The 25,575-nt window shown below is 35.9% G+C and overlaps 1 protein-coding gene across 2 annotated transcripts; it reads right to left on the minus strand.

Moving 5' to 3' along the window:
• Positions 1–6,595: 6,595 nt before the first annotated feature.
• LOC106873924 (mitochondrial ribonuclease P catalytic subunit) lies at positions 6,596–25,248 on the minus strand. 2 transcript variants are annotated; one of them, XM_014921460.3, is made up of 7 exons: positions 25,087–25,248; positions 21,043–22,053; positions 18,514–18,564; positions 15,189–15,432; positions 12,339–12,478; positions 10,303–10,495; positions 6,596–6,824 (listed from the first exon to the last, which is right to left on the minus strand). In XM_014921460.3, exons 2-7 carry the CDS (start codon positions 21,999–22,001, stop codon positions 6,687–6,689), a joined length of 1,725 nt encoding a protein of 574 aa, XP_014776946.2. In that variant the 5' UTR covers positions 22,002–22,053; positions 25,087–25,248; the 3' UTR covers positions 6,596–6,686. The 2 variants fall into 2 exon arrangements, with proteins under 2 accessions (XP_014776946.2, XP_014776947.2); XM_014921461.3 differs by lacking the exon at positions 25,087–25,248 and adding an exon at positions 22,269–24,286.
• Positions 25,249–25,575: the final 327 nt, after the last annotated feature.

The following is a 25,575-nucleotide window of genomic DNA, read 5'->3' on the forward strand; positions in this document are numbered from 1 at the left end:
GGTGAACTGAAACTGTCTGTTAGATTCGTGGACCATAAGTAGATTCAAAACGTATGGAAACTGTGGATGATAAGTAAAATGAAATCTGCTGTAGCTTCATGGATAAGAGATAGAGTGAAACTGCGAGGTAGCTTTCTGAACTATATATATAGACTGAAGCTATACTGAAACCCGTTATTGGGGTTGTATCAGTTCTTGGGTGACAAATTAAACCTGTCGATCACTTTTAAAACATTACTTGACCTTTGGCAGCCTTAACAGCCAAAAGTTAAGTTTTAAGTATTTGGACCAAAACTTCGGTGTGAGAATAACTCATGAATCGTGATTCCTTCTTCCCGTTGGCAGATTAAATTTGTGGACCACCTTTAAAACATCACTTGACCTTTGGCTACCTTTAACAGACAAAGGTCAAGTTTTCAGTATTTGGACCAAAACCTTGGTGTAAGAATAATTCATGAATCGTGATTCTTTCTTCTTGTTCTGACATCGATCTCACAGACCCTTAAACAACTCATGGAAGCCGCCTGGCCATTCTCTGACATAAGATAACTTGTGAAACACGTTGTTGACCCGCATAGAAAAAAAAAACTGATTTTAGCCTATCTTTGTCCATAATCATATTCACAGAAATTTAACTTTTCACTAAGGTCAGTTTTTTTTCTTTATCCAATACAGAAAGAATCCAAATATATCAACTTATTATTTTTGTAAGTTTTTTTTTATTTATACTATAAAAGCTGTTAATGGACAGATAATATCTAATCGCTGAAAAAGAAGCGAGCTATAGCATAACATTTTTAGAAACCATTTATTGATACAAGAGATAATAAAAATAAACTTTCAGAGTAAGATATAGAATTTAGAATGAGATATAAAATGGGGAAATGTTAATGCGTTCAGCATTTCATGGGTAAAAATGCAATCATGAATATTTCATTATCTATTTAGTACTCTTACAACTAACCTAATATTACCATATTACAGTCGTTGTTTCTTAGTCTGAATGTGGGAAATGGTTCGTCCATCGGCAAGAACATTCCAACAGCAGTAGCAGCAAGCTTTTTCAAACATTTTCTCGCCGCCAGGAATGTGTGTGTTGCTATATAAATCTACCGTTATGTAAATCACTCATCTTATCACCTCATCTTAGTTTCTCTCCCATTCTCTTCCTGCAATTTATTCCTGACCTAACCGTGAATTGCGCGCGCACGCCCGCGCACACGTAAATACACATACACATAACCACATATATATTTACATATATATACACGTACGCGCACACGCACGCACACACACACGTCTGATAGTAAAATAAAAAGACAACCTTGACCTTCTCTCAGTAAATTCTACAACTGCAGCATATATCTCCCTCGCCATTTAGGAATACAGCTATTATACGAGGTTGGTGGGTGAAAAGATCACTGGTTGACTATGAAAAAGTGATGCTAGAACTGTGAAATCTTGCTTGCATTAATTTCGACTCAGCTTATTAAAAACTGCATTGTTTCTTTCAAAGTAAACTAACATCTGGCTATTCAAGAACTTCAGAAGAAACTAGTAGTGATTTCTCTTGAAAATCGATAAATCTTGGTTTTGTGGTGTTATCACGTCTTCTGACATGATCAAAAACATACCGGGCTGATCACTTCGCGGGAAAACCTGACATTGTTTCATGTAAATCCAGTTGGTTTCTTTGAGGGTTTCCAAGTCAAGATGAGTGTTGGCTTCCTCACTTTGAGCCAGAGACAACCCATATAGTGAAAACACCCTACTTCGCCTGCTCCTAAGAAGGCCGAAGTTGTTTCATTTACAGGGAAAGTAACATAACAGCCTCAGTATTTTAGGATGCAAAAGATATTATTTATTGACTATCTTCAAAAGGGCTACACTATCAATGGAGAGTACTATGCCAACTTGCTGAGGGAGTCACGAAAGGCTATCGAGACCAAACGGTCAGGAAAACTAAAGAATGGGGTCTTTTTCGCAAGAACAATGCTTCGGCAGACAAGTCTTTCATCTCAATGGTTGCTGTACGTGACTGTGACTTTGAAATGGTTGATCACCCTCCCTATTTTCTTGATATGGTCCCCTCTGACTATCATCTGTTCCCCAACATGAATAAAACACTCGGCTGGGAACCAATATCGCTGTGATCATAACGTCATTTCTGCTGCTGAGCTGCTGCTGACTTTTTTGACCAACGAGATGAAAGCTTTTCACGAATGGGATTCAAGTACTGCTACACTGATGAAAGAAGTGTGTGGACCATGTTGTAAAATAAACCTCATTAGGTTACATTCCATGAAAGTATCTTGGTCAGGCTATGAACTTTTTAGGTCTACATAATATATATATGCGGATACACATACTCGCAGATAAACAGGCACTTGCATATAAACTCATATGTGTTTGTATTACGTATGTAAATATACATAACAAAGGAAGAAATAGAAAAGGCAACAAAAAGAATGAAAAACCCCAAACCAGAAAGTTCTGGAATGGTTACCATCAATGGTGTGGTATTAAAAGCAAAAAGATAGCCCGTGGGGAAAACGTTCCACATTAAACGTATTGAATATAGTATATTAAACGTATTTAATATAGTATGGGAAAACAGTAAAGGCTCCAAAATGACTGGGCCCTTCTGTTGGTAATTCCAATCGATAAACAAACAGGGCGACAAAGACCTGAGAATTAGATTGCACTATCTAAAATAAAAGTGATGGGAGAGAGAGAGAGAGAGAGAGATAGAGAGAGAGAGAGAGAGAGAGAGACCAGGGCAGATGTATATTAATTGATCTAAAGTAAATTTTTTATTCATATTATACATGTTTGAAACTCTTTCTAAAAAAGATTGATTCATATCCGTATTTTGTGAATAAACAAGATAAATCTGGATTAAACGGGTCAGTTTGAAATAAACGCCAGTAAAACTTTTCAAGTGCGATCTAGATACGTCATCATAGATCCACAACAAAAGTGAAGTCAGCTGTTAGCGATTAAAAAAAAAAGGAGATGAAGGACCAATTCAGCAGTCGTCAGAATGAAATTTTAACTTTTGCATCGTTTGGCCAGTTTTACCGTATGCCAGAGTGTATAATGTTGTCCTCGACCAGTTTGAAACTCAATATAACAAGGAAGAAGTACCTGTGGAGCTTGGCCTCGTCGTGTAGCTGACATGGAGCAACGGAACAACACCAATAATATGAACCTTAATTTTCGTTTTTAGATCGAATTTCGGGATACCTAAAATCGCGGATTTCCAGGCGGTGCGCCCATACTATAAAACGGTTCTAGTCATAGGTGTAAAGAATAATTTCTTTCGACCAACGCTCTGAGCAGACGGACAAGTTAGAAAATATATTCAAGGCCGGAAACGTTGCTTGTAGAGGCAATCAGCAGAAATAATTTAATAAAAGAGAAAATAAGCCATTGGCATTGACATTAATTCTTTGATAAGCTCTCAACTTCCGGCATTTGAAATTTCTATAAGAAACCTTTGTTTGTTGTTTGGCTAACATTGTAAATCATTTTAATAAAAAGAAAACAGCCGCCTGCAACACCTGACTTCAGAGATTTTTACGACTTGCCAACTTCATCTGCCACGTCTGGACGAACATTTTCTCAAAGAAACGATTAAAAACATGTCTTTGGTGAAGAATGATAAAAGAGAAATTAAATTCTCTATCTGTAACATTCCTATTACAAAGAACAGACAGAGAAAATAAATCTTATTGCAATTATTCCAAAATTTGAATCGGTAAAAGAATTTCGGAAAATTCTTACAGACTGGATTATAATTGAGTTGAATAATAAAGTTTTATAATAACAACTGCTTTTTCCTCTTAAAATATCGTTCTATAACTGATAATTTACTTAACATAAGTAACAAATCAACACCTTCCAAATTTTTCCAGTCATGAAACAATACGAGTTTTTAACAGCATGCTAACATGTTAAGATCACACCCCGGGAAATGGTTCCACTGTGCCTGACATATTAAACGAGTCTGATATCTAATATTATTTATATTATAATATCAAGTATTATTAATTTACCATTGGCCCTGTCACGTCACTGAAGGCTGGGTTTCTGGGCACATCCTATGCCATAACTTCCTAATTCTTACCATCCCCGTAATGTAATGTGTGCGGGGTAAAGTAAAAACCTTTTCAGAAGACTTTACGGTGTTGTAAAGCGTCTTTTAATCAAACTAAAAATGTCTGTTGCTGATGCTAAAGACAAACCTGAAATATGTGTGTGGTGTGAAGATAGTGTGGAAATACGTCAGATTTAATGGCGCATGAGTCAAAGATTAGAGAAACTAAGAAGTATGTAAGATGAGATATACAAGTTAACGGCTGCCAACTTGTACAGTCGACAAGTTTTTCTTAATAGCGATGTATTTTGATAGAGTCAGGTTTGTCTTTTACTCTTAATCTTCAGTTTTTATGCAATATGAAAGATTATTTTTGTCTATATTATAGTGATTATATATAAGGGAATAAATGTTTTTATGGAAAGATAAAGGATAGAATTCACCGATATGCAATAAGTTGAAGAAACAAATTTATTCAAATTTGTTGTTTTTTTACGAACCTCTAATTGCAAAGTAATTACTTTTATGTAAAATAAATGAATTGAAATAGTATATGTATATAAATATATACTGTCAGCATTGTGTTGGCTTGTATTGCAATTTCCTATTTTAAAAACTACTAAAGATCTGGCAAAGTCACTGAAATTATCAGATTTACTTTTTTATTTATCTGTGACTGTAAAGTAGTGCTGCTGCTATGAGTGAGGTGAGGACTAAATGGCGTCTGTTGTGTGTCTAAAAGATTCTGTTTCGTTACAAATCTTTTAATGTTTCAACAAACATTTTTACATGTCTGTGAATGTTCTTAAGGTAGTCTGTTCTAAGGTCATTGTTTTAGTCCCCACCCCCACTTTCTTAGGCACCGTTATTATGGTCCGGGGGTGGGGGTGGCAAAATTGGTTGAGCGTCAGATGAAAAAACAACTTGCAGTATTTTTAGTTACATTACTTAACGTTCTGATTTCGAATCTCACCAAGGTCGAATTTGCCTTTCACTCTTCTAGGAACCAATAATCTAAAGTACTTGTCAGGAACTAGGATCACTAGTAACTAACAAATACTTTCTCGGGAATATTCATTTTTGAATCAAACTCAATTTCAGGTGTTTAAGCATAAAAAGACAATTTCCTGCACAATTTATTGAGCTAAATGAACTTCCATTTCCATCATAGTACTTTCAGCAGTTCTGGTTCCTAGCTTTATTTCTATTGGTTCCACCTAGAATAAATTCTCCCTACCTTCTATATATACCTACTACAGACTCCCTCTCATAGTTAGACAGTAGCGACTGAAGATACTAATCACAGTTTCTCTTCATCTTAGTTCACATTCTTCGTTTCTTATCGCAACTTCTCCATTCCACTTTATGCTGCTGACAATTAGGCCTAATATACTTTTCTCTAATGATATTGTGAAACAATATCTCACAATTTAAATAACTTCCTGTTGTCATTATCTGAGATAAACCTGATATTTATTCTTTTATTCAGCCTGTACCAATAGTTAATACTGAAATATATATTCATTCACCAGCCATGAATTTAATCTACCAGGGTGACATAATATTTAACAAATTATGCTTCAGAACAACTGAATAACACTGTCAGGAGTTGGAACTTTTACTACAGCTTTGTGCCCTGATGAAATCCGATACATCACATACTTCAGTCTACCTGGCTGATAACAGGTTTCACTAGAAAGATCATGCAGTTATAAAAACAATTTCGCTGACAAATCCATCCAACCTGCTAATATTGGATGATTATTATTTTATTGGATTTGGAAAATATCTTGACTCTGTCATACTTGGTATCAAACCTCAAAAATATTTTTGAAGTTAATCATTCACCAACTTCCTACATTAGTAGTCTTCAGGTGTTTTGATCACAAAATAAAGGTTCTCTTTTTAAAATTTTCTTCTATTATTTCTTATTAAATGGAATTTTTTTTATCTGAAAATACTTATTTTCGAACTGTGGCACATCTACATGTTGTAAGCTCACTCTTCACAATATTATTCCATACACATCTGAGATAGCATTCCCATGAAGAATACATGCATTGCAGAGTACAACAAAATAACAACCTGAAAGAGAACCATTAACCAACTGGCTTCAAGTACTTGCTCATCATAAAGCTTTGTCCTTCTTTGTCCTTCCTGCAATCATCTAAACTTGTTGATAATGTCCCACCTCCATCCGAAACCTTATTTTTTTCACCTCCTCCTCTTCCAACCACTTTAACTCAATCTTAGAATAAATAATTTCTACATTTCTTTGTTCTCAAACTTACTCAGCCAATTTAAATTCGAAGCATTTCTGATTCAGACTGCTTGAAAAGGTTACAGCCCTCCACATCAAAGATTAAATGAAAAGGAAAAAAAAGCATGGCCAACATTTGAACTCTGGACCTTCAGAATAACCAAAATCTCTCATAAGCTCAAATATTAACATTTCATGACATCAACTTTCAAAAAAAAAAAATTCAAAGTCATATACTTGGATTACGTATATTTAGTTATATTGCAGCTCAGATTTTAATGTACATAAAAAGAAATTTTTCTAAAACTTTAATGTTTTTTTTCTTTGTTAATAAGAAGTTGGTTTTTTTTGAAGACACAACCATGTACTAGGGTCTTGCCAAGTGGGCCTTGGCTCTGCATTTTCAAAAGGGATATGCCAACCATGGTTACACCTCTGAGTACGTATGTCTTCTTTACATGGCCACTGCAAAATGAATAAAAAAGGAAAACTTGTAAAGCAGGGTTTGTCAACCATTTTTTATCTATGGATCTCTTTCATTACTATTTTATTCTGGTGGATTCCCATAGCTATTCGATGTTTAAAAACTAGTTTTATAGAAACTTCTTCCAAAATTCCTATTTTGTTTTTCACACATTAACATGTGTATGCTGAACTCTGTAAAATGTTAGAGAAAGAAATTTAGCTGTTTCTTGCAATACATACCAATATACATCTAAAACTTAATTTTTTTCAGGAACCCTCAAAATACTATTGTGGGTTCCTAATTTACTATTTTGTTGTATGGACCCCAAGAATCTTATATGGATGTCTGATTTTACACAGCAGATAACTTAAAAAACAAACTGTTATTGTTTTCTCTATTTTTCAGCAAAATTCAACAAGTCAAAATCCTTTTATCTCAATAATGTGTCAAGAAGTCTGCAGATTTTGGGTTTATATCAACATTGAAAAATCAAGAAATAAATTGCTGTAATATCAGGAGAGAAGCTCAAATTTGGTAGGAGATATACAGTTGACTGAACTAATTCCTGTTTCTTACTACTGTTTCATCTTATCAACCTTGGAGGAATGGAGAGATAAATTTTCCTTGGTAGGATTTTAACTCAAAACAGTTTAGGTATGAAACTAAATACTGAACATTTTAAAACAAAAATAAACGAAGACTGAAATTATGGATGCAAGTTAATAGCATCTGCACGAAGAAAATGAATTTGTGAAATCAAAAGAACAGACAAAAAGACTTTAGCTGCATTACTTTATGTCCTGAGTTCAAATTACTGTTGAGATTGAGGACAGCCTTTCATCTTTCATCAAGAAGATAAATACCAATAAAAAACTAAATTTGGTATAATCAACCACTCCCTCCAACCAAATTTGAGGTCTTGTGTTGCTGTTACAGATCTATAGTATTCATACAAGTGAATCCCTTTATTAATTTTGTTCTGATATGAGCTGAGTTTCGAGTATTACAATGATATATAAATAGTAAAGAACCAGTAGCAACATTTGACTCCTATTTTAGTCTGAATCATTGAAAATGTGGAAATCTTTGTAAGACGTGGAAGAACTCCAAAAAAGAGCAGGTCATAGGACAGTGCAGAGCATAAAATTCTGTGATATTTAAAGGATAAAGCCAATAGAATTAATATTTAAAAAGTGAAAGTCTACAGACTGGGTAAGAGAAGATGACTATTTTAGAATTATAAAGGTATTGTTTATCATGTGAAGCACACATATCTGCTGGATGTGTATCAGATCAGTGATTATTTTGACAGCAATAGTCAGAGGGGTTGGTCACTATATACTTTCTCGATCATATTTACCTTGAAGGAAGGGAGATAACATAGAACTCTTTAGTGTTGCAGAGGACAAGACAACCTCTTTGACGAGGTGCTATAATGAAATGTACTCAGTACAATGCAAACTGTTGGTAAGCGAAGGGAGATAATGTTGATAACAGAGGAGTCTTTAACCTTGCTGAGAAAGCTGTATGTTGATTGTTGGTAAAGAGGTTAACTAGAAAAAAAAAGTTACTGCGACATGAAAAAAGAAGGGTGAGTGAATGGGGAGAGATAGGGTGATGGCAGAAATAATGGATGTGAGGGAGATTGATGTCTGTCAATAAAATGTGATAGAAAAAGGAAACCCTTTCTATTCTATTTTGCAGGATTAAAGATGAATTGTTCATTGAGGCATTGGTAATATCACAAAATTAAATTAAGACATTTAATATCTCTTTAGTTACTTATTCAAATTAAGACTGCAATTATTTATTTATTCAGCTACTTAAATTAATGTTTCATGTACCAATATGCATTCTGATTTATGTTGTTGGTTATATTAAGGTGAAGTCACTTGATGATCAAGTATTCAGATGGCAACAAGAATCATGGATCTGAACTCCACAGATGACCAGGTTTTGAGCGCTTAAGACAAAACGGAAATGTAAGTAAATGACCAACACCTTACACAGTTGATGATCAAGTATTCAGATGGCAACAAGAATCATGGATCTGAACTCCACAGATGACCAGGTTTTGAGCGCTTAAGACAAAACGGAAATGTAAGTAAATGACCAACACCTTACACAGTATCAGCAAAAAATAGATCTGACCACTGGTAATAAAAAAATCCCAAAAGTAATGGGGGGGGGGAGCAATGATCAATTAAGAACTTGATGCTTTTAGAAGGTGAATATCTTGAATAATGCAAGGACTTCAAATATCTTAGCAGTAACATCAGTTATAAAGGAAATATGAAGAAAAAGGTTAACATCAGGATTGGTAAAGCTAACAATGTTTTTCTTAAATTAAAAAGAATCTGGAAAGCTCACAACAGAATGAAGATAAAAATTCAGTTGTTGTCAAGCATTGTCTTCTCTAACTTTCTCTTTGGGTGTGAGTCATGGCCTCTGACTAAGGTACTAAACAGGAAACTGAAAATCTTCCAGCAAAGATGCTTGCATAAGACACAGCACATCTCCAACAGGATCTGTGTCACCAACCTTGAGATACTAAGAAGATCCAGACTCTCATACATCTTAAGTCAAATGGTGGCCAGCAGAAGGATGAAATGACTAAGGAATGTGATCAAGATAGATCCATCCTGACTCCAGTGGCCTCCAACAGGGTCCCAAGAAGAAAGGACATCTGAAGAAGAAATGGTTGACAGTAGCAAAAGAAAATCTTGTGAATGATGGCAAGAGCTGGACCTAGGGATTGAAAATGAGTGAAATGTTCTTGTTGCTTGATGGTCTTTGAACAGGATCAACTAAGTAACAAATGAACTGACAAACTATTTAAACTAAATTTTCTTCCTGTTTTCTCTCTTTTTTACTTCCCTTGTAACCCTTTTGTTACCATGTTTCTGTTGAAACATGCTGCTTTTATATTAGTTTATTTTGAAAATAATGAAGCCTTTGGTAAAATAACTTTGTCACTATGAAATTACTGCTTAGAACATTAATTAACATTTTGTTGGAAGGTTTTAATTTAGATCACTTTAAAACAGAAGCTTTGTATCATGGAACCAGGGGTGGTTTGAGGAAGGTTGCTATCAAAAGGTTTAAGTGCTTGAAAGGCTCCCTAGAAAAGTAGCTAAAAGCTTCTGTTAGGGAGCCATTACTTTAAATTACATGTTCTAAGTTGGTATTAATGGTCCTCTTGAAATTTTCTAAGTCAACATCTGTGGGAAAGACCTGAGCAGGGAAGGAATTCCAGAGGGGAGGCATTGTGGGGAGGAAGGACTGGAAGTAGTGATTTGGTGGTGAGTCTGGACACAAGATGAGTGAAGAAAAGACGCATGAGGATTAGGAAGAGCAAAAGTGGGTTAGAAATGGCCGAGGGAAGAAATAGGTTGAACAACAACAGCCTGCTCAACCTGAGAAAGCAGGTGTGAAATGATAATAATGACAACCATAAAGTATGGTAAAATGTCTCACCTGAAATATAATGTGACCATTTGGTTTCACTTTATATAACTGCACTTGGTGACTGAACTGCCATCGACGAAAGAGTTCACCATACTCTTCTCCTAAAGAAAATTTATGGTCTCGCATTTCATCAGATGAAACAAACACTGACTTAGGACCACTGTAGAGTGTAGCGTAAATAAGGTAAGGATCGTCTTCAGATCTGAAACGAAAATTAAGATTATAGATTATAGTTTTGTTTTTCACACTTCTTTTATGCAGGTTCTTGTTGGGGTGTAGCCAGCCCACTTATGTGTACCTTTCCTTCATTGGACACTAAACTCCGCTTGCGAAGACTTTTTGAGGCAAGTGAAATCGAAATCGAACTAAATTCGACGACTGGCACCCATGCCAACGTCGTCTCCTTCATTGGACACGACACTCAGCTTGCAAAGACTTATTGGGGCAAGCGAAAGCGAAATCGGGATGGCACCTGTGCCCAGCGTCGCCTTTCTGGCACTTGTGCACGTGACATGTGTAAGGATTTTCGAGCAAGATCGTTGCCAGTGCCCTTGAACTGGCTCTTGTGCGGGTGGCACATAAAATACACCATTTTGAGCGTGGCCATTTCCAGTACCGCCTGACTGGCCTTCGTGCAGGTGACACATAAAAGCACCCACTACACTCTGTGAGTGGTTGGCATTAGGAAGGGCATCCAGCTGTAGAAACTCTGCCAAATCAGATTGGAGCCTGGTGTAGCCATCTGGTTTGACCAGTCCTCAGTCAAATCGTCCAACCCATGCTAGCATGGAAAGCGGACGTTAAACGATGATGATGATGATGATAATAATAATAATAATAAATAGTTTGATAATCAATAAGTTTGAACTACAGAAGATTGATATCACTAAGAAATACAAAAATAGGGGGAATATTTTCTGAGGATAGGAGTGGGGAGGTGCAATTCTGTGGAGACAAGACTGAGCAGTGTTTAGCAAGAAGTTTGGAGATTAGATTAATCAAGAATAATCTTGAGGATGTATTCGATAAGTTTGAATGGTAAACAGTTTGCTGGATGAGAGGAGTAGAAGATAGAGAAAGAGACAGAGAAAGGAAATGTGTTTGTGATCCAGTGGTGTAGTGTGTTGGTGATTACATTTTTACCATTCAACTGGATAGCCACTTTTGGAAGCAGTCTACAATACTTGTGTATATGTAGCAGTAGCAATCATCATCATCATCATCGTTTAACGTCTGCTTTCCATGCTAGAATGGGTTGGACGATTTGACTGAGGACTGGTGAGCCAGATGGCTACACCAGGCTCCAATCTGATTTGGCAGAGTTTCTACAGCTGGATGCCCTTCCTAATGCCAACCATTCCGAGAGTGTAGTGGGTGCTTTTATGTGCCACCGGCACGAAGGCCAGTCAGGAGGGACTGGCAACGGCCACGCTCGAAATGGTGTATTTTACGTGCCACCTGCACAGGAGCCAGTCAGATAAGTCAACAATACTCCTCCTCCTTATCATTTCACATCTGCTTTTCCAGGTTGAACAGGTTGTTGCAATTCAACCTAGTCCTTCCCTTAGGCATTTCTAACCTACTTTTGCTTTTCCTAATCCTCATGTTTATTTTCTTCACTTATCTTTTGTCCAAACCCACCACCAGACTTTACAGAAATTACTACAGCTAATCCTTCCTCCCCATGATGCAATCCCTCTGGAAATCCTTCCTTGCTCAGGTCTTTCCCACAGATGTTGACTTAGAAAGTTTCAAGAGCAACATTAATACCAACAAACTCACCAGCCTAATCAGGTCCTGCAAAGGCCATGAGCTCCATTTCTTCCTCAAGAATCAGTAAATAAAAAAAGGGGGAAAAAAAGTGGGGTTGAAAACAGCCACTGAGTTTTAGGACTATTTTCAAAAGTCTTCAACAATTCTATTTATTGACATTAGCAGAGAAAATGAGAATTCATTCAGCAACTGGGAATGAATTTGCTTGTTATTTCAAACTGACAGAGAAGGAAAAGACTAGACATAAACTATCAAAACAAAAATTTACTTACATATTTTCGATGAAGAAGCAGGAAGCCAACTTTTTAATAATTTTTATGTCTCTTTCAGGCCATTTCAACATATACTTTCGACCAACCACCAAAACTTTCATTTTTTTAATCAAAGCAAAATATTCAACTGCTTTCTGTAACTGTCAAACAAAGATAACATACAAGAGATATTAAAGAATTAATCTGTCATATAAAGTAACCATTCTGTAGCAAAGTTAGAATATGAAGAAATGGATTCTCTCCAAAATAACAACTATTAAAACTGTTTAAAATCAGGGTATTTTGGACAAATTTGATATCTGGCAAAGAAATCGCAGGAATGTAATGAAAGACATTGTCTCACTTGTGCGCATAATAGAAAGAATCATCATCATTATTATTATTATTATTATTATTAAGATGGTGAGTTGGCAGAATCGTTAGCATGCCAGGCAAAATGCTTAGTAACATTTTGCTCGTCTTCAAGTTCTGAGTTTACATTCTATTCTGTTGAGGTTAACTTTGTCTTTCATCAATAAAATAATTACCAGTTGAGCACTGGAGTTGATGTAATCGATTTACCTGTCCTCCCAAATTGCTGGCCTTGTGCCAAAATTTGAAACCATTAATAATTACTACTACTACTACTACTACTACTACTACTACTACTACTACTACTACTACTACTACTACTACTGCTACTACTACTACTATTATTATTATTATTCACTTAAATTCTCCTGATTTATCTATGTCATAACTCAGAGCCATCCTGCAGCTTAGAGATACAACACTTTTTTCAACACATGGACTGTTCCAAATATTGCTGCCAACTGAGTACTTCCTAAGAAGTCTGGTATTTGCAATTTTTGATGCTTTTTGAAATGATCTCAAGTGCACCCATCATAAAAGCTACCACACACTCACTTTTGAGGTTCTATGGATCCTTTTCACTTCTAATCCTAAGTCTTGGTACTTCCTGAATTTCTTGTCCTCTATCTTCACAATATTCTGATCTGCAGGTATAGATACATTGAAGAAGGTCCATTCTTTGGTCACCTTCCATAGGAAAGTGACATCTGGTGAGTTATGTTACAAGGAGAGTGATATCTGAGCAGTTATTATTCATTATCTATTATTATTATTATTATTGAGTAAGAGAGCAGCACATGCCATCAAAGTGACACTGGGGGCACAAATATATGAAGCTCAACATACCCATCATGACTACTTGTCTCATAAGGGTACACCAGGCACATGCATCACAACCATATGAGCATGACATGGTGAATTCATATTAACATACACAGAGTATGACCTTGTGGGTGGTGCCCTGTTAGAATTTTCGTCAGGTTTAGTAGCCCATCCTGCACAAAAAGTCCCTGAATAACGGTTGCTTAAGGATAATGAATGAAACACCCATATTTCCAGAGGCGAATTATTCAAACTCAAAAGAACCCCTCTCAATACATTGCTCCCCAACTATTCCTGGTCATGACCAAAGATGCACATATCATCCGCCACTAAGAGACAGGCTCAACTGGCCAAGGTCAAATTATTATTATTATTATTATTATTTCCATCTTTGCACATTGATATTGATCTGATATGTATGTAGTACAGCATATTCTAACTCTTCTTGTTTGTTACACCAAACATTTTCAAATCTAATCTCATTTATTTTTCTCATCATATTTTGGTTTTCCTACACCACAGGTAACTTCCAATGTTAGCCTACAACAGTGTTTTACCTAGCACTCATCCATTCCTATCATATTTATACCCATTCAACCATCTCTCCTGCATACACTGGTTGATTTGTCCCTGTCTGTCTCTCCAGCCAATATGTATTCAATGCCTATTTCACAACAAAGCCATGCAACATTGCACTTCATACATTTGCCTCATACAATCTGTCCCCACCCCACTTTTTTATGCAGATACTTTTTTCTTTTCTTTCTTTCTTCTATTTGTCACAACAACTCTTTTCATCTCCCAGATGACAAAAATCTGTCCTCTCTATCCAGCAAGTTATCTGAATAGTTCAAAGATATCATTTTATGAGGGCTCTTCCTGCAAATAATTCTAGTGCCATGCACACCAGTAGCCTAGTCAATCTGTTGGAAATTCCTCTGCAGCTTTTGTGCATCCATTATTTGCAATGAGTGGACAATGTTAAGTTCATGCCAACACTGTCACTGCATACTGAGCTAAACTACTAATGAGATAGTATTGTGCTTTTGTGCTCATTTTGGTCTTCACAATGTAGGCCCTTAGGCCTTTGGACTCTTTCTGGTTTAAAACTTTTTTATGCAGCTCTTTCGCAGATTTTACAAAGTAAAATTAATGAATTTCTTTTAATATCACTGATGAAAAATTATGGAATTTCACAAAGGACAGAATATTTTGGGGAAGATCAGCTGCCACAAACTCAATCATACACCAACTTCCAGCTATAAAGTGATAACAAAACTGAAAGAAAATTAATTAAGGCAGTGCTCCAGCATGGCTGCGTTCCTACAACTGAAACCGTTAACAGAATAAAAAAATAGAGTCTTGTTTGAATATTGGTTCCAAAAAGAAACACTTGTTTTCAAAAATGGTAAATATATTCTACACACTTCATTATCATCATCATCATCATCATGTAATTAATTAATGTACTTCATCATCATTCTGTATATTGTCATTGTTAGCATGTGATTAATTAATCTAGAAGAAAACTGAAATTCTCTAAGTGTTAAATCACTAATTTGGTTTTAAATTGTGATGAAGTACATTTTGAGATAAAACCGACAATTCTAAAGGAACAATGATGAAGTCATTAATGATTTCATGCTAGAATGGTAAAAATAAACTTGTAGAACATACCTGAAAAGACTTATTTTTAAACTGACCCATTTTCAAGGAAACATTTAAAGAATCAAAAACTACATCAAAAGGTGCTTTTTCTTCAACAAATAATTTGAAACTTTCAAGTTCTGCCGGATTTGTATTTTGGTAAAGGTCCTTTCCAATCAGAACATTTTCAAAAAATACATGACGCAGCTTTCGGAATTGTGAAAATGGAATATCCAATTTATCTATGGCTGTATTACAATTCGGACATATTCCTCTGAGAATGAAAAACAAGTAAACAAAAATGATACAATTTAATAAAAAGAAACATTTAGCATTAAATTCAATTTTCAAAGATTTATTCCTCTGCCAATACTACAAGTTGTATATGTAGATATAAGGTATTGGTTAATCATCCCTTTTAATAATGATAGGGAACATCAGGGAGTAATGATAGGGAGATGGAGTGTAAACATTGTTTAGACCAGGGGTTTTCAAACTTTTTGACTTGCGGACCCCTTTATATTTCAGGCTTTACCTTAGGGACCCCCTTATAAACGCTTATGAAATTTATACATAAATATTTGTTTAAAATAACAAATATTTTTACATTTATTTATTTAACAAATAGGTTTATTGTCTATTAAAAGATTTCAATTAAAAAACATATATAAAATCAAATTGCCCATAAAAAGTATTTGCTGTCTGCGGAGCCCCTGTGGTCCGCAGACCACAGTTTGAAAACTCCTGGTTTAGACAATAGTTAGATGTGAAGGGATTCATCTCACAGCTTATAGATTACTAGTTCTTTCAAATATATCAACTTTAATCGATCAACTTTGGACAAAAGTAAGTCTACCAAACTGAATAACCCATTTAACATGAGTGATCTAATGGAAGGAACTTCATCTAAAGTAGATCCAATAATTTGTGGAAATGTATCTGTTTAAGTAATGAGAAATGAATGGAAAATTGATTGAGAATTAAAAAATTGGTTTATAGCATCATCAATTAACATCTGTCTTCTATGCCGGCATGGGTTGCACGGTTTGACAGGAGCTGGCAAGCTGTACCAGGCTCCATTGTCTGCTTTGGCATGGTTTCTTTGGCTGGATGCCCTTCCTAGTACCAACCACTTTACAGCGTGTAGTGAGTGCTTTTTATGTGGCACCAACACCAGCAGGGTCACCAAATAACTTGCAAGACAAAGACTGCTCAGCTGGGAGAGGGAATGGAAGTGAGGGAAGTGACTATGTGCCAGGCGAGAGTTAAAGTATAATAGAGGTATAGAGATAGGTGTCTTAGTAGAGAGAAAATAACTGGTCATCCCAGTAGGAAAAGGAGAGGAAAGAATGATAGAGAGAGAGAGAGAAATATATTGTGTTAGAAATGTATCAGGACATACCCACAAACGATGAATATAAGTGGTACAGAGGGATAGAAGGGGATGTTTTATAAGAGTGAAGTTAAACTTGGTTGTTTATAGAAATCCAATCACGTTGCTGTGTTATTTTGATTAGATTTTAACACTGTTGCAATTGTGCTTTGTGATGGTTGAAAGTCCTGTGAAACGCTCTGATACATCCTATCTTAAACCAATTCACATAAAAACCTGTACAATTGCTTTTCCACAAATTAGGTTAAGCACTGGTGCCACATGTAAAGCATCTGGTACACTCTGTAAAGTGGCTGGCATTAGGAAGGGCATCCAGCTGTAGAAACCATGCCAAAACTGGTACAAGTCTCCAAAAAAGCAGATGTTAAATGATAATGATGTTTGACTGTTAGTAAAATTCTCTAAAAAAACTCCATACAAAAATTAAAAAGTTAATACTGGGTTGGTTTACTACAATTACTAGAAATCTAAACACGACTCTAATGCTTTAAATTGGTGCCACTATCCTCATTAGTTGGTTATTCCTCCACCTTTTATCAAGGAATGTTTTGATAGGTTTAATCGTTTAGCATTTAAACTAGCCATATCAGGCCCCAAACTTCTACTTGTTTTTATGCTCAAATCAGCTAGACCAGGCTTTTCATACCTACCCTACAATGTCATCGTAAAAATAAACAATCACATCATTGAAATCTCAAAACTACGCAATAAAGCATGGTTAATGCAAAACAATGTGAATAAATAGGCATTGTATTTGATGAAATAATCTGAATGCTAAAAGATTAAAGCTTATTTCAGTTTTTCTAAGTCCTTAGAAGATAAGTGACATTTCCCCATCCAGATAGACTATAATGTTGCAAGTTCATGAAATACTTCTCAATTATAGAGTTCTATTATTTGTACAAGAGAGAAGACTGCGCTGGTTTGGTCATGTGATGTGTATGGATGAGGACAGCTGCATAAAGAAGTGCCAAGCTCTAATTGTGGAGGGTACCTGTGGAACAGGTAGACCCAGGAAGATGTGAGACAAAGTAGTGAGAAAGTATCTTCGGATACTGGGCCTTACTGAGGAAATGACAAGAGACCAGAAGATGTGGCAATTTGCTGAACTTGATAAGACACATCAAACTAAGTAAAATCGCTGTCTTCCACACATACAGGCTTGTCCTTTGCAGATGCCAGTGCCTCTTAAAAAGCACCCATGCTGGTGCTGCATAAATGCACCTGCACCAGTGGCATGTAAAAAGCACCCAGCATACTCTGCTAAGTGGTTGGCATTAGGAAGGGAATCCAGCCATAGAAACCATGCCATAACAGACAGTTGGAGTCTAGACAGCTCCCTGTTAGCCAGTTCCACATCAAACTATCTGACCCATGCTAGCATGAAAAGTGGACGTTAAACGAGGATGATGAGATTGGTTTACATTATGACACCTGCTTACAACCTGGTGGATTAACCCATAAACTCTTTAGTATTTAAACCGACCATATCCAGCCAAAATATTTTACCTGTTTTATGTAAAAACAGGCCAGATTCAGCCTCTCACACCTACTCTACAATGTTAGTCTAAAAACAAACAATCACATAATCGAAATCTCAAGGCTATAAGATAATGCAGGATAAATTCAAAACAATGTGAATAAATAACCATTACATTTGGTGAAATAATCTGAATGTGAAAAGTTTAAAGTTAAATGCCTTTGTTATGGAGAAAATGATGTACAACTAGTTAATACATCTTCCAACTGCAACTCTTCTCCAATATCAATAATATTTATTAAATAACAATAGAAACAATAACCTCTATAAAATCTGTTTCAGGTAGATCTATACAGCCTAAATATCAGTTAATAAACAGGTTAATAAACAGGTTCACAAAGACATCAGGGGAAATAACTGGGAAATTTTACGTCTGTCTATAGTGAAACAAAATTTCAAAGATACACTGTAAAAAGAATTACCTTTTATCTAATTTGATCCATGCTTCAGACCAGCGTTCTGGGTTTCCATTTCTGGAACATAATCGTAATAATTAAATACCATGATCAGATGTATCCAGTGTTTAACTGTGTAAAAGAGGACATTATTAAGTACTGACAACCATCAAATTCGTTCCTTGTTGGTTCAACAATCTACAGTTGACTTGTTCTCTCTCTCTTTCTTTCTCTCTGTAATTCTCAGTTCTTTCTCCTGCCAGGAATGTGTCAGAGAAAACTACAATGCTTTCCCAGCAATGCACACCATACATATACCACAAGTGACAGGATGTATACCTTTTGACTCTTTCTCCTTAAGGGACAACAGTTTATATACTTCACACATATCAACACATATAGACCATATTCAAGAAGACATGTCTACCACAGAAGAATTGATATTGATGCTGGTGCCACATAAAAAGCACCCAGTACATGCTGTGGAGTGGTTGGCATTAGGAAGGGCATCCAGTCATAGAAACCATGCCAGAACAGACTATGGAGCCTAGTGTGGCTCCTGGCCTTACCAGCTCTGGTCAAACTGTCCAACCCATGCCAGCAGGGAAGATGGAAGTTAAATGATGATAACGATCACACACCCACACACCCCTACATATATAGACATAAAAATACATAGAATATATCCAGGTAAAACTAGACAATTACACATTATGCATACACAAATAACAATCTATTTATACTAATATTTTACAAATATCATCACTCCCCACCACAGCCCTCATCATCATCATCATTACTGCATTTACATCTACTTTATGGGTTGGGTGGGACATTTTGAGTTGATGCTGAATGGTTTGACACCCTTCCTGATACCAACTTTTTAGTTGCTTATCATGAAACACAGGCATACAAGTAAACCCATTCTAAAAATTGGGATACACAAGATAACAAATATGAAACAATATTTGAACTAAATTCAGACTTTCTACAATTTCTTCTTTTTTTTTCGCTCCCTTATAGTTAGGAGGGAGGGTTATACTCATTGTCCATTTTAAGGGCCTCTGAGGCTTGTGGGAGGGAAGGAAGAAGAGACCAGTTCTGAATGCTTGCAACAGAGGAGACTGCTAAAAGAATCCAAAGTGCCCATTGATGGTGTGAAACCAAGCAACTAAACCATAACAGGATTTGAACTCAGAACCTAAACATCTGCTCCAATATTCTTACAATTCCACCAATTTGCTATCTTGGATTGGTGTTTTATTACTGACTCTGAAAAGATGAAAAGTAAAAAGTAAAGTTGACTTAAATGAAATTTGAACTCAGACACAGAGTCAGAACAAATAACACAAAACATTTCTTATCCAATGCTCTGCCAACTCTGACAACAGTAAGTAAACACCATTTTTGTTTGAATGGGTGAAACAGTCAAATCAGAACCATTCTTATCCAAATATATTCTGGTATTGTATTGCTTACTCTTCTATCTTGATTGTATCTATTTTAACTGGGGAAAGATGGAGCTTAGCAATCAAAAACACTAACTTATACAGTCTCAGCACTGCTTAAGCTGTTGACATGGCACCCATTTTCTGGAGGTTTCCATAAATAGTATTGAAAATATTCAATCCACCTTTATTGGTGGCACTTGACACAAGAAGGTAAGATCAAATAGTGAAACTATAATTGTAGAGTAACTCCTGTCATTTCACAAATTTTTCAGTTACTATTCTTACCACCATTGTCTAGTCTTTATTATGAGAGACAAACTGTTTATCTGAATATTTCATAATTGAGAAACACTTATGGTGAACAAGTAAACAATTGATTAAAACATTCACACAGTTTCATAAAATGTCCATCTGGTATTAATCAAATGTCACCTTCCAGTGGACTCTTACTGTAACGAAAAAATGAAAGCTATATCGTTGCTGTAGACATCAGCAAAGCTTTTGACCATGTCCAGCCTGTGAATCTGCAACTGAAACTTTCATCCTTATGGATTTAATCCATCTCTCATCTCTAGATTCAGTAGCTTCCTGTCATCATGTTGTTACAGCTTTTTCTCTCTTACACACAATCAAGTCTGGTGTATCCCAGAGTCCAGTTTTATCCCCCACTCTCTTTCATCTAGATATCAGTGATGTTCTTGCTTTCACAGCCAACACTGCCCTCTCTTACTCAGATGATTCAACAATTCATTCTTCTCTGATTTTTTATCAACCATGCATCATCCACGGGCAATCTAGACTTAACATGCCAAACTCACACCAATTCCATGAACAGAGACGTTGAGAGCATTTTACAGAGGGGGTCATGCCAATATTGACTCTTTCAGCAACAAAAGAAACACAAGCACTACATATATTAAGTAGTGCTCTCAAAAACGAGCAGCACTCTAAGCTAGAGTCCTCACAGTTGCCCCAAATGAGAGGCCTCGTTATCAATAAGAATCTCTCCAGGAGAAAGTACATCTTTAACAAAGCTAGGACACCTCAAAAACTGACCCTTCTCTTCAGGGCCTGAAAGTACAAAGAAACTGAAGATAATTCTTACCTTTTTAAATATTTTATAACTGCAAGCAAGACATCTTTGTTGGGTAACCACCTATATTTGTGCATCAGGTGAAACAGATCATCAACAGAAAACTTACTGTTACTTTGACATGTGTCCAAAAAGGATAGATATACTTCTTCTGTTGGTGATAAACCTTTTGAACCTACTTTATGCAACAGAAGTGTGCAGCTGTCAATATCTGCACAACGTATTGCAGCAAGAATGATGGGAGTGTAATGTTTGGGCAGTGTTGGTTGAGTTAACTCTAATGTGGACAATAGTTGAAAGCAATCCTTCCAACTATTTGTACAACATAATCCATATATAACATATTTAATAGTCTGGCAATCTAACAGTCCACCAGTGGAGTCTAACAACTGTTGATATAATTGCAATATAGTCTTCTGGTCTTCAGGTGATGCTCTGTTGCTAAGTAACGTCATAAACAGTGAAATAGTAGCAATATTAAGTGATCGACCTTGACTCTTTAAATAATCAGCAAGAGATATACCAAGTTCAACCAACTTACTGCTATTAATGAAACTCATACAGCAAGCTTCCCAAGATATTTTCAAGTTAGCGTTGTCTTCAAGAAGCTCTTTTTCTAATTTATTCCAGTCTTCTGATGTCATTTTTGTTATGGATTTAGAATCAAGTTGTTCTTTGAATTCAAAAAGACGTCTGCTTCCATTTAATTTTCTGGGTTTGTAGTTACCAATATCCTCGTCCTTGTCATCAATCTCTTGATAGTCTTCAAGAGAAGAAAAATTCCTTTGTCTATAAACAAACAACAGCTTGTTATTGAGTCCAGTATGTAATTGAAAACAAGATGGTTTCACATAGTAGAGATGTGACATATGTTTATGACACAGATGGAAACATCGACCACTTTGAGCAAAGAGTTGGTAAGGTCCAAAAGTTTTTAGCAAGGCCCATTTTTGAAATGTTCTGGAAAACATTTTTCACTCCACCAAAGAAAATGGTTCAAATAATTGATAGGTTTTCAAATTTCTGTAATTAGAAAATGAAAAACAAAAATAAAACACATTAAAAATGATATCAGAAATTATATAACATTTAATGTTGTCTACGTTTTTGTAATAAATCACAGTGAACAAGTTCTCCATGGGAAGTGTGATCATGAAAGTCAAGATGAAGATGTAAATAAATGATTCTGTATCATGAAAACCAGGTGGCAAAAATGGAATTACCAAAGAACCATTCACCTTTTCAGGAATATCATTATCATCATCATCATCATTCAATGTCTGTTGTCCATGCTGGTATGGGTTAGACAGTTTGACCAGAGCAGACAGGCAAGCTGGGGAGCTGTACTAGACTCCAGTCTGATTTGGCATGGTTTCCACAGCTAGATGCCCTTCCTAATGCTAACTACTTTACAGAGTATGCTGGGTGCTTTTATGTGCTGGCGTTTTTATGCGGTACTGCCATGAGTACTTTTCACCACCAGAGGGACCAGTGTTAACACTTCTGTTGTGGAGTATGAGTCTTCTTGAGTACACTAAAGTGCCAGGCATCTCGGTCTTTCGTCATCTTGCCTGTAAAGTTCAGAGCCCTGAAGTTATTCTTCAGTACTTCATCCCATGTCTTCTGGGTCTCCCATTTCTAATTAGTTAACTGTCCATGTATTTCAAGTCATTTTTCAATATTACCAACAGACAGCAAAGTTTATCAGAGTAACAAACATTAAACAAGGAAGCTTCAAAATGATCTCACAGACACCCATATCTCCTTCAAATCACGTTCTACTGTCTTTTATAAGGAAAAGATGAATTAGACATAGTAGTTTTGCATACTCTTAACGAGTGAGCATAATCATGGCTAGAATACTTTTATCCTAGATCTGTTCATTCAGTATTGTAAACAAAATGTTCTATAAAAATTGGGTCAGAATCAAAGATTGCTGGCTTTGTAACAAAATTTGAAATTATTATCATTATTCTTAATTTTGGCACAAGACCTGCAATTTGTAAGGGGTTGGGGTAAGTCGAATGCATTGACCAGAATACTTAACTGATACTTTATTCTATTGATTATGAAAGGATGAAAGGCAAAATTGATCGAGTACTAGGTCGACTTTGTCTTTCATCCTTTCAGGGTCGATAAAATAAGTACCAGTTGAGCACTGCGGTCGACGTCATCGACTAGTCCCCCCCCCCTCCGAATAGTAGACAGGATCATCATCAAAATATTTATTGTCCCATTTTCTCCCAATATAAGCAACACAAAATACATATTCTTCACACAATGTAAAGAGGAATGAGTTAATGTTAATCTGATGAAGTGTCACTTAAACGTATCCAACCACACATTGGTGTAATGTTTCACACGAAATGATTTACGTGTTTAAAAATGGAATGATACATAAACAATTATGATTAATATTAAATTGGTGCTATATTCATTCTTCGTCTTCTCTTATTTGTCACTCCTCGAAATACTTATACACTGGTTTTAATCCTGAAAAACTTGGAGTTTCTGCCACCAGTAGACTTGCAAGTTTTCTAAAGTTGCAATCTGAGATTGAGAATAGCTAGGAGTTTGTGTCGAATGCTTCATTAGGAAAAGATCAGGTTTCAACTCTATCAGGAATTACACGAAAGAGTATCCATGTCTTAAGACGACACTGATAAATGAAAGATGCTTTCGTTTGGTGTGTGCAAAAATAGTAAGGGAAAAAACCCCAGAGAGATATGGTAAAACAATAACATCTTTTGACCCTCTTCCAGGAAGACAAGTGATGAGTTTGTACAAGATTTTCAGAGAGAAATTCTCGAATTTTTTTCAATAAGCTCTACTTTCTCTTTCAATAATTTGTAAAATTAAATATCAGCACTTTTTCATTCACACAAAACTAAATAGTGTTCAACTTCTTCATTTTCAGTTTCGAAAATAGTTTAAAAACTTCCAAAAACAGGCTATCTTTGGTTTTAGGTACATAATTAGTTCCACAGATATTTGTACTTAAAACCAAAGATTGCGACGATTTTTTTAAAACCAGATTTCTAAATTATGCTCCGAAAAAGATTGTCAAACCCCAACACCAACGTTTAAGGCCGGTTCTAAAGGATTCTTGGGTACTACTAAAGCAGCACGGTCCCGAACGCGCAGTCGCGCGTCCACGCAAGCTAATCTTGAGTGGTCGATCCTAACCCTATCCCTAACCCGCGTGTGCAAATGAATACGTGTTTAGGGTTAGGGTTAGGATCGACCACTCACGACTAGCTAGCGCGGACGCGCGACTGCGCGTTCGAGACCGTGCTGCTTTAGTAGTACCGGATTCTTGGATCAAAAACTCCACCGGTTTTTTTAAAATCTCCTCGTCGTAAACAATATTGTGTATCGAAACGAACATCAAAAACAACTTTATTTGAAGATATATTTGATGATGAGAACAAACTTCATCGTTTTCGTTTTGTTGTTCTAATTTTATTTTACTCGTGAATCTTCGATGTTAGTAAAATTTAGTGAGGAGCAGTGACCAATTCGTGTCTCCCTTCAGCAACTCTATTAATAGATCGATAGACAATGGTCCTTTAATGTAATTGAATCAATATAAAAAGTAATTTTAATTCAATAAAATAGCTCGAAGAGCCATTTTATAGCATATATTCAGGCCAAGTAAATAGCTTATTCCGGTCTTGCTATGAAGGACATTGAAGGGTCTGTCTAAATTTAACTTCTAAATTCATCTGTACTATAGATTCAAGGCCAGCAATTAAAGGCGAGGGGAAGCATGTCAATTACATTGATTCCAGTACTTGACGAGTACTTATTTTATTGACCCTGAAAGAATGAAAGGCAAAGTCGACCTCGGCGGAATTTGAACTCAGAACGTAAAGAGCCAAAAAAAAAAAAAAAAAAAAATGCCGCTCAGAATCTAAGTAAGGGTTCTGCCAGTTCGCTGCCTTAATATCACTTTTAAATTATAAATGTGTGGAATTGAGTTAACTTGCATAAAGTTAAAAACGTTTTGAGTTTATAAAGTAAAGGGGAACAATATTATTATAGTAAATATCTCACCGTTTCAATCATGTCCTCCGTGTAAACAAGCAAAGCCAAACCATGAACCATTAACATGTCAGGCGTGAGAAATAATTACATTTATAGAACAATAATTATTCTTTCAATAATCAAGAATATAATAAACAATCGGTCCGGTAACCTTCAGCAACAAGACAACGTGCGTGCAATTAATATCAAGGGAGGTAAGTGAGTAATGCACTCTGAATATGAGAAATTTACCGAACGACTAATTGTATTTTTTGTATTTCTTCTGCTTCGACGGAAGGAATAAAGAATGTGACCCTCCATCGCTCTTGGTAATGTCTTAGAATTTAACCTTAATCTGAAATAAAACGAAAAAAGTTTTCTATTCTACAGTTTATCCACCCCAGAGCATCTAACCAACCTCTGAAACCTCGTCCCTACTTATGTCTTTCCGTAAAGTATTGACTTGCAACAGGTTAAAGTTCTCAACGAGGGTCCATATAAGATTTAATTGTTAAAAAC

This window comes from Octopus bimaculoides, chromosome 11 (genome assembly GCF_046866305.1).
Source record: "Octopus bimaculoides isolate indiv1 chromosome 11, ASM4686630v1, whole genome shotgun sequence".
Taxonomy (NCBI): domain Eukaryota; kingdom Metazoa; phylum Mollusca; class Cephalopoda; order Octopoda; family Octopodidae; genus Octopus; species Octopus bimaculoides.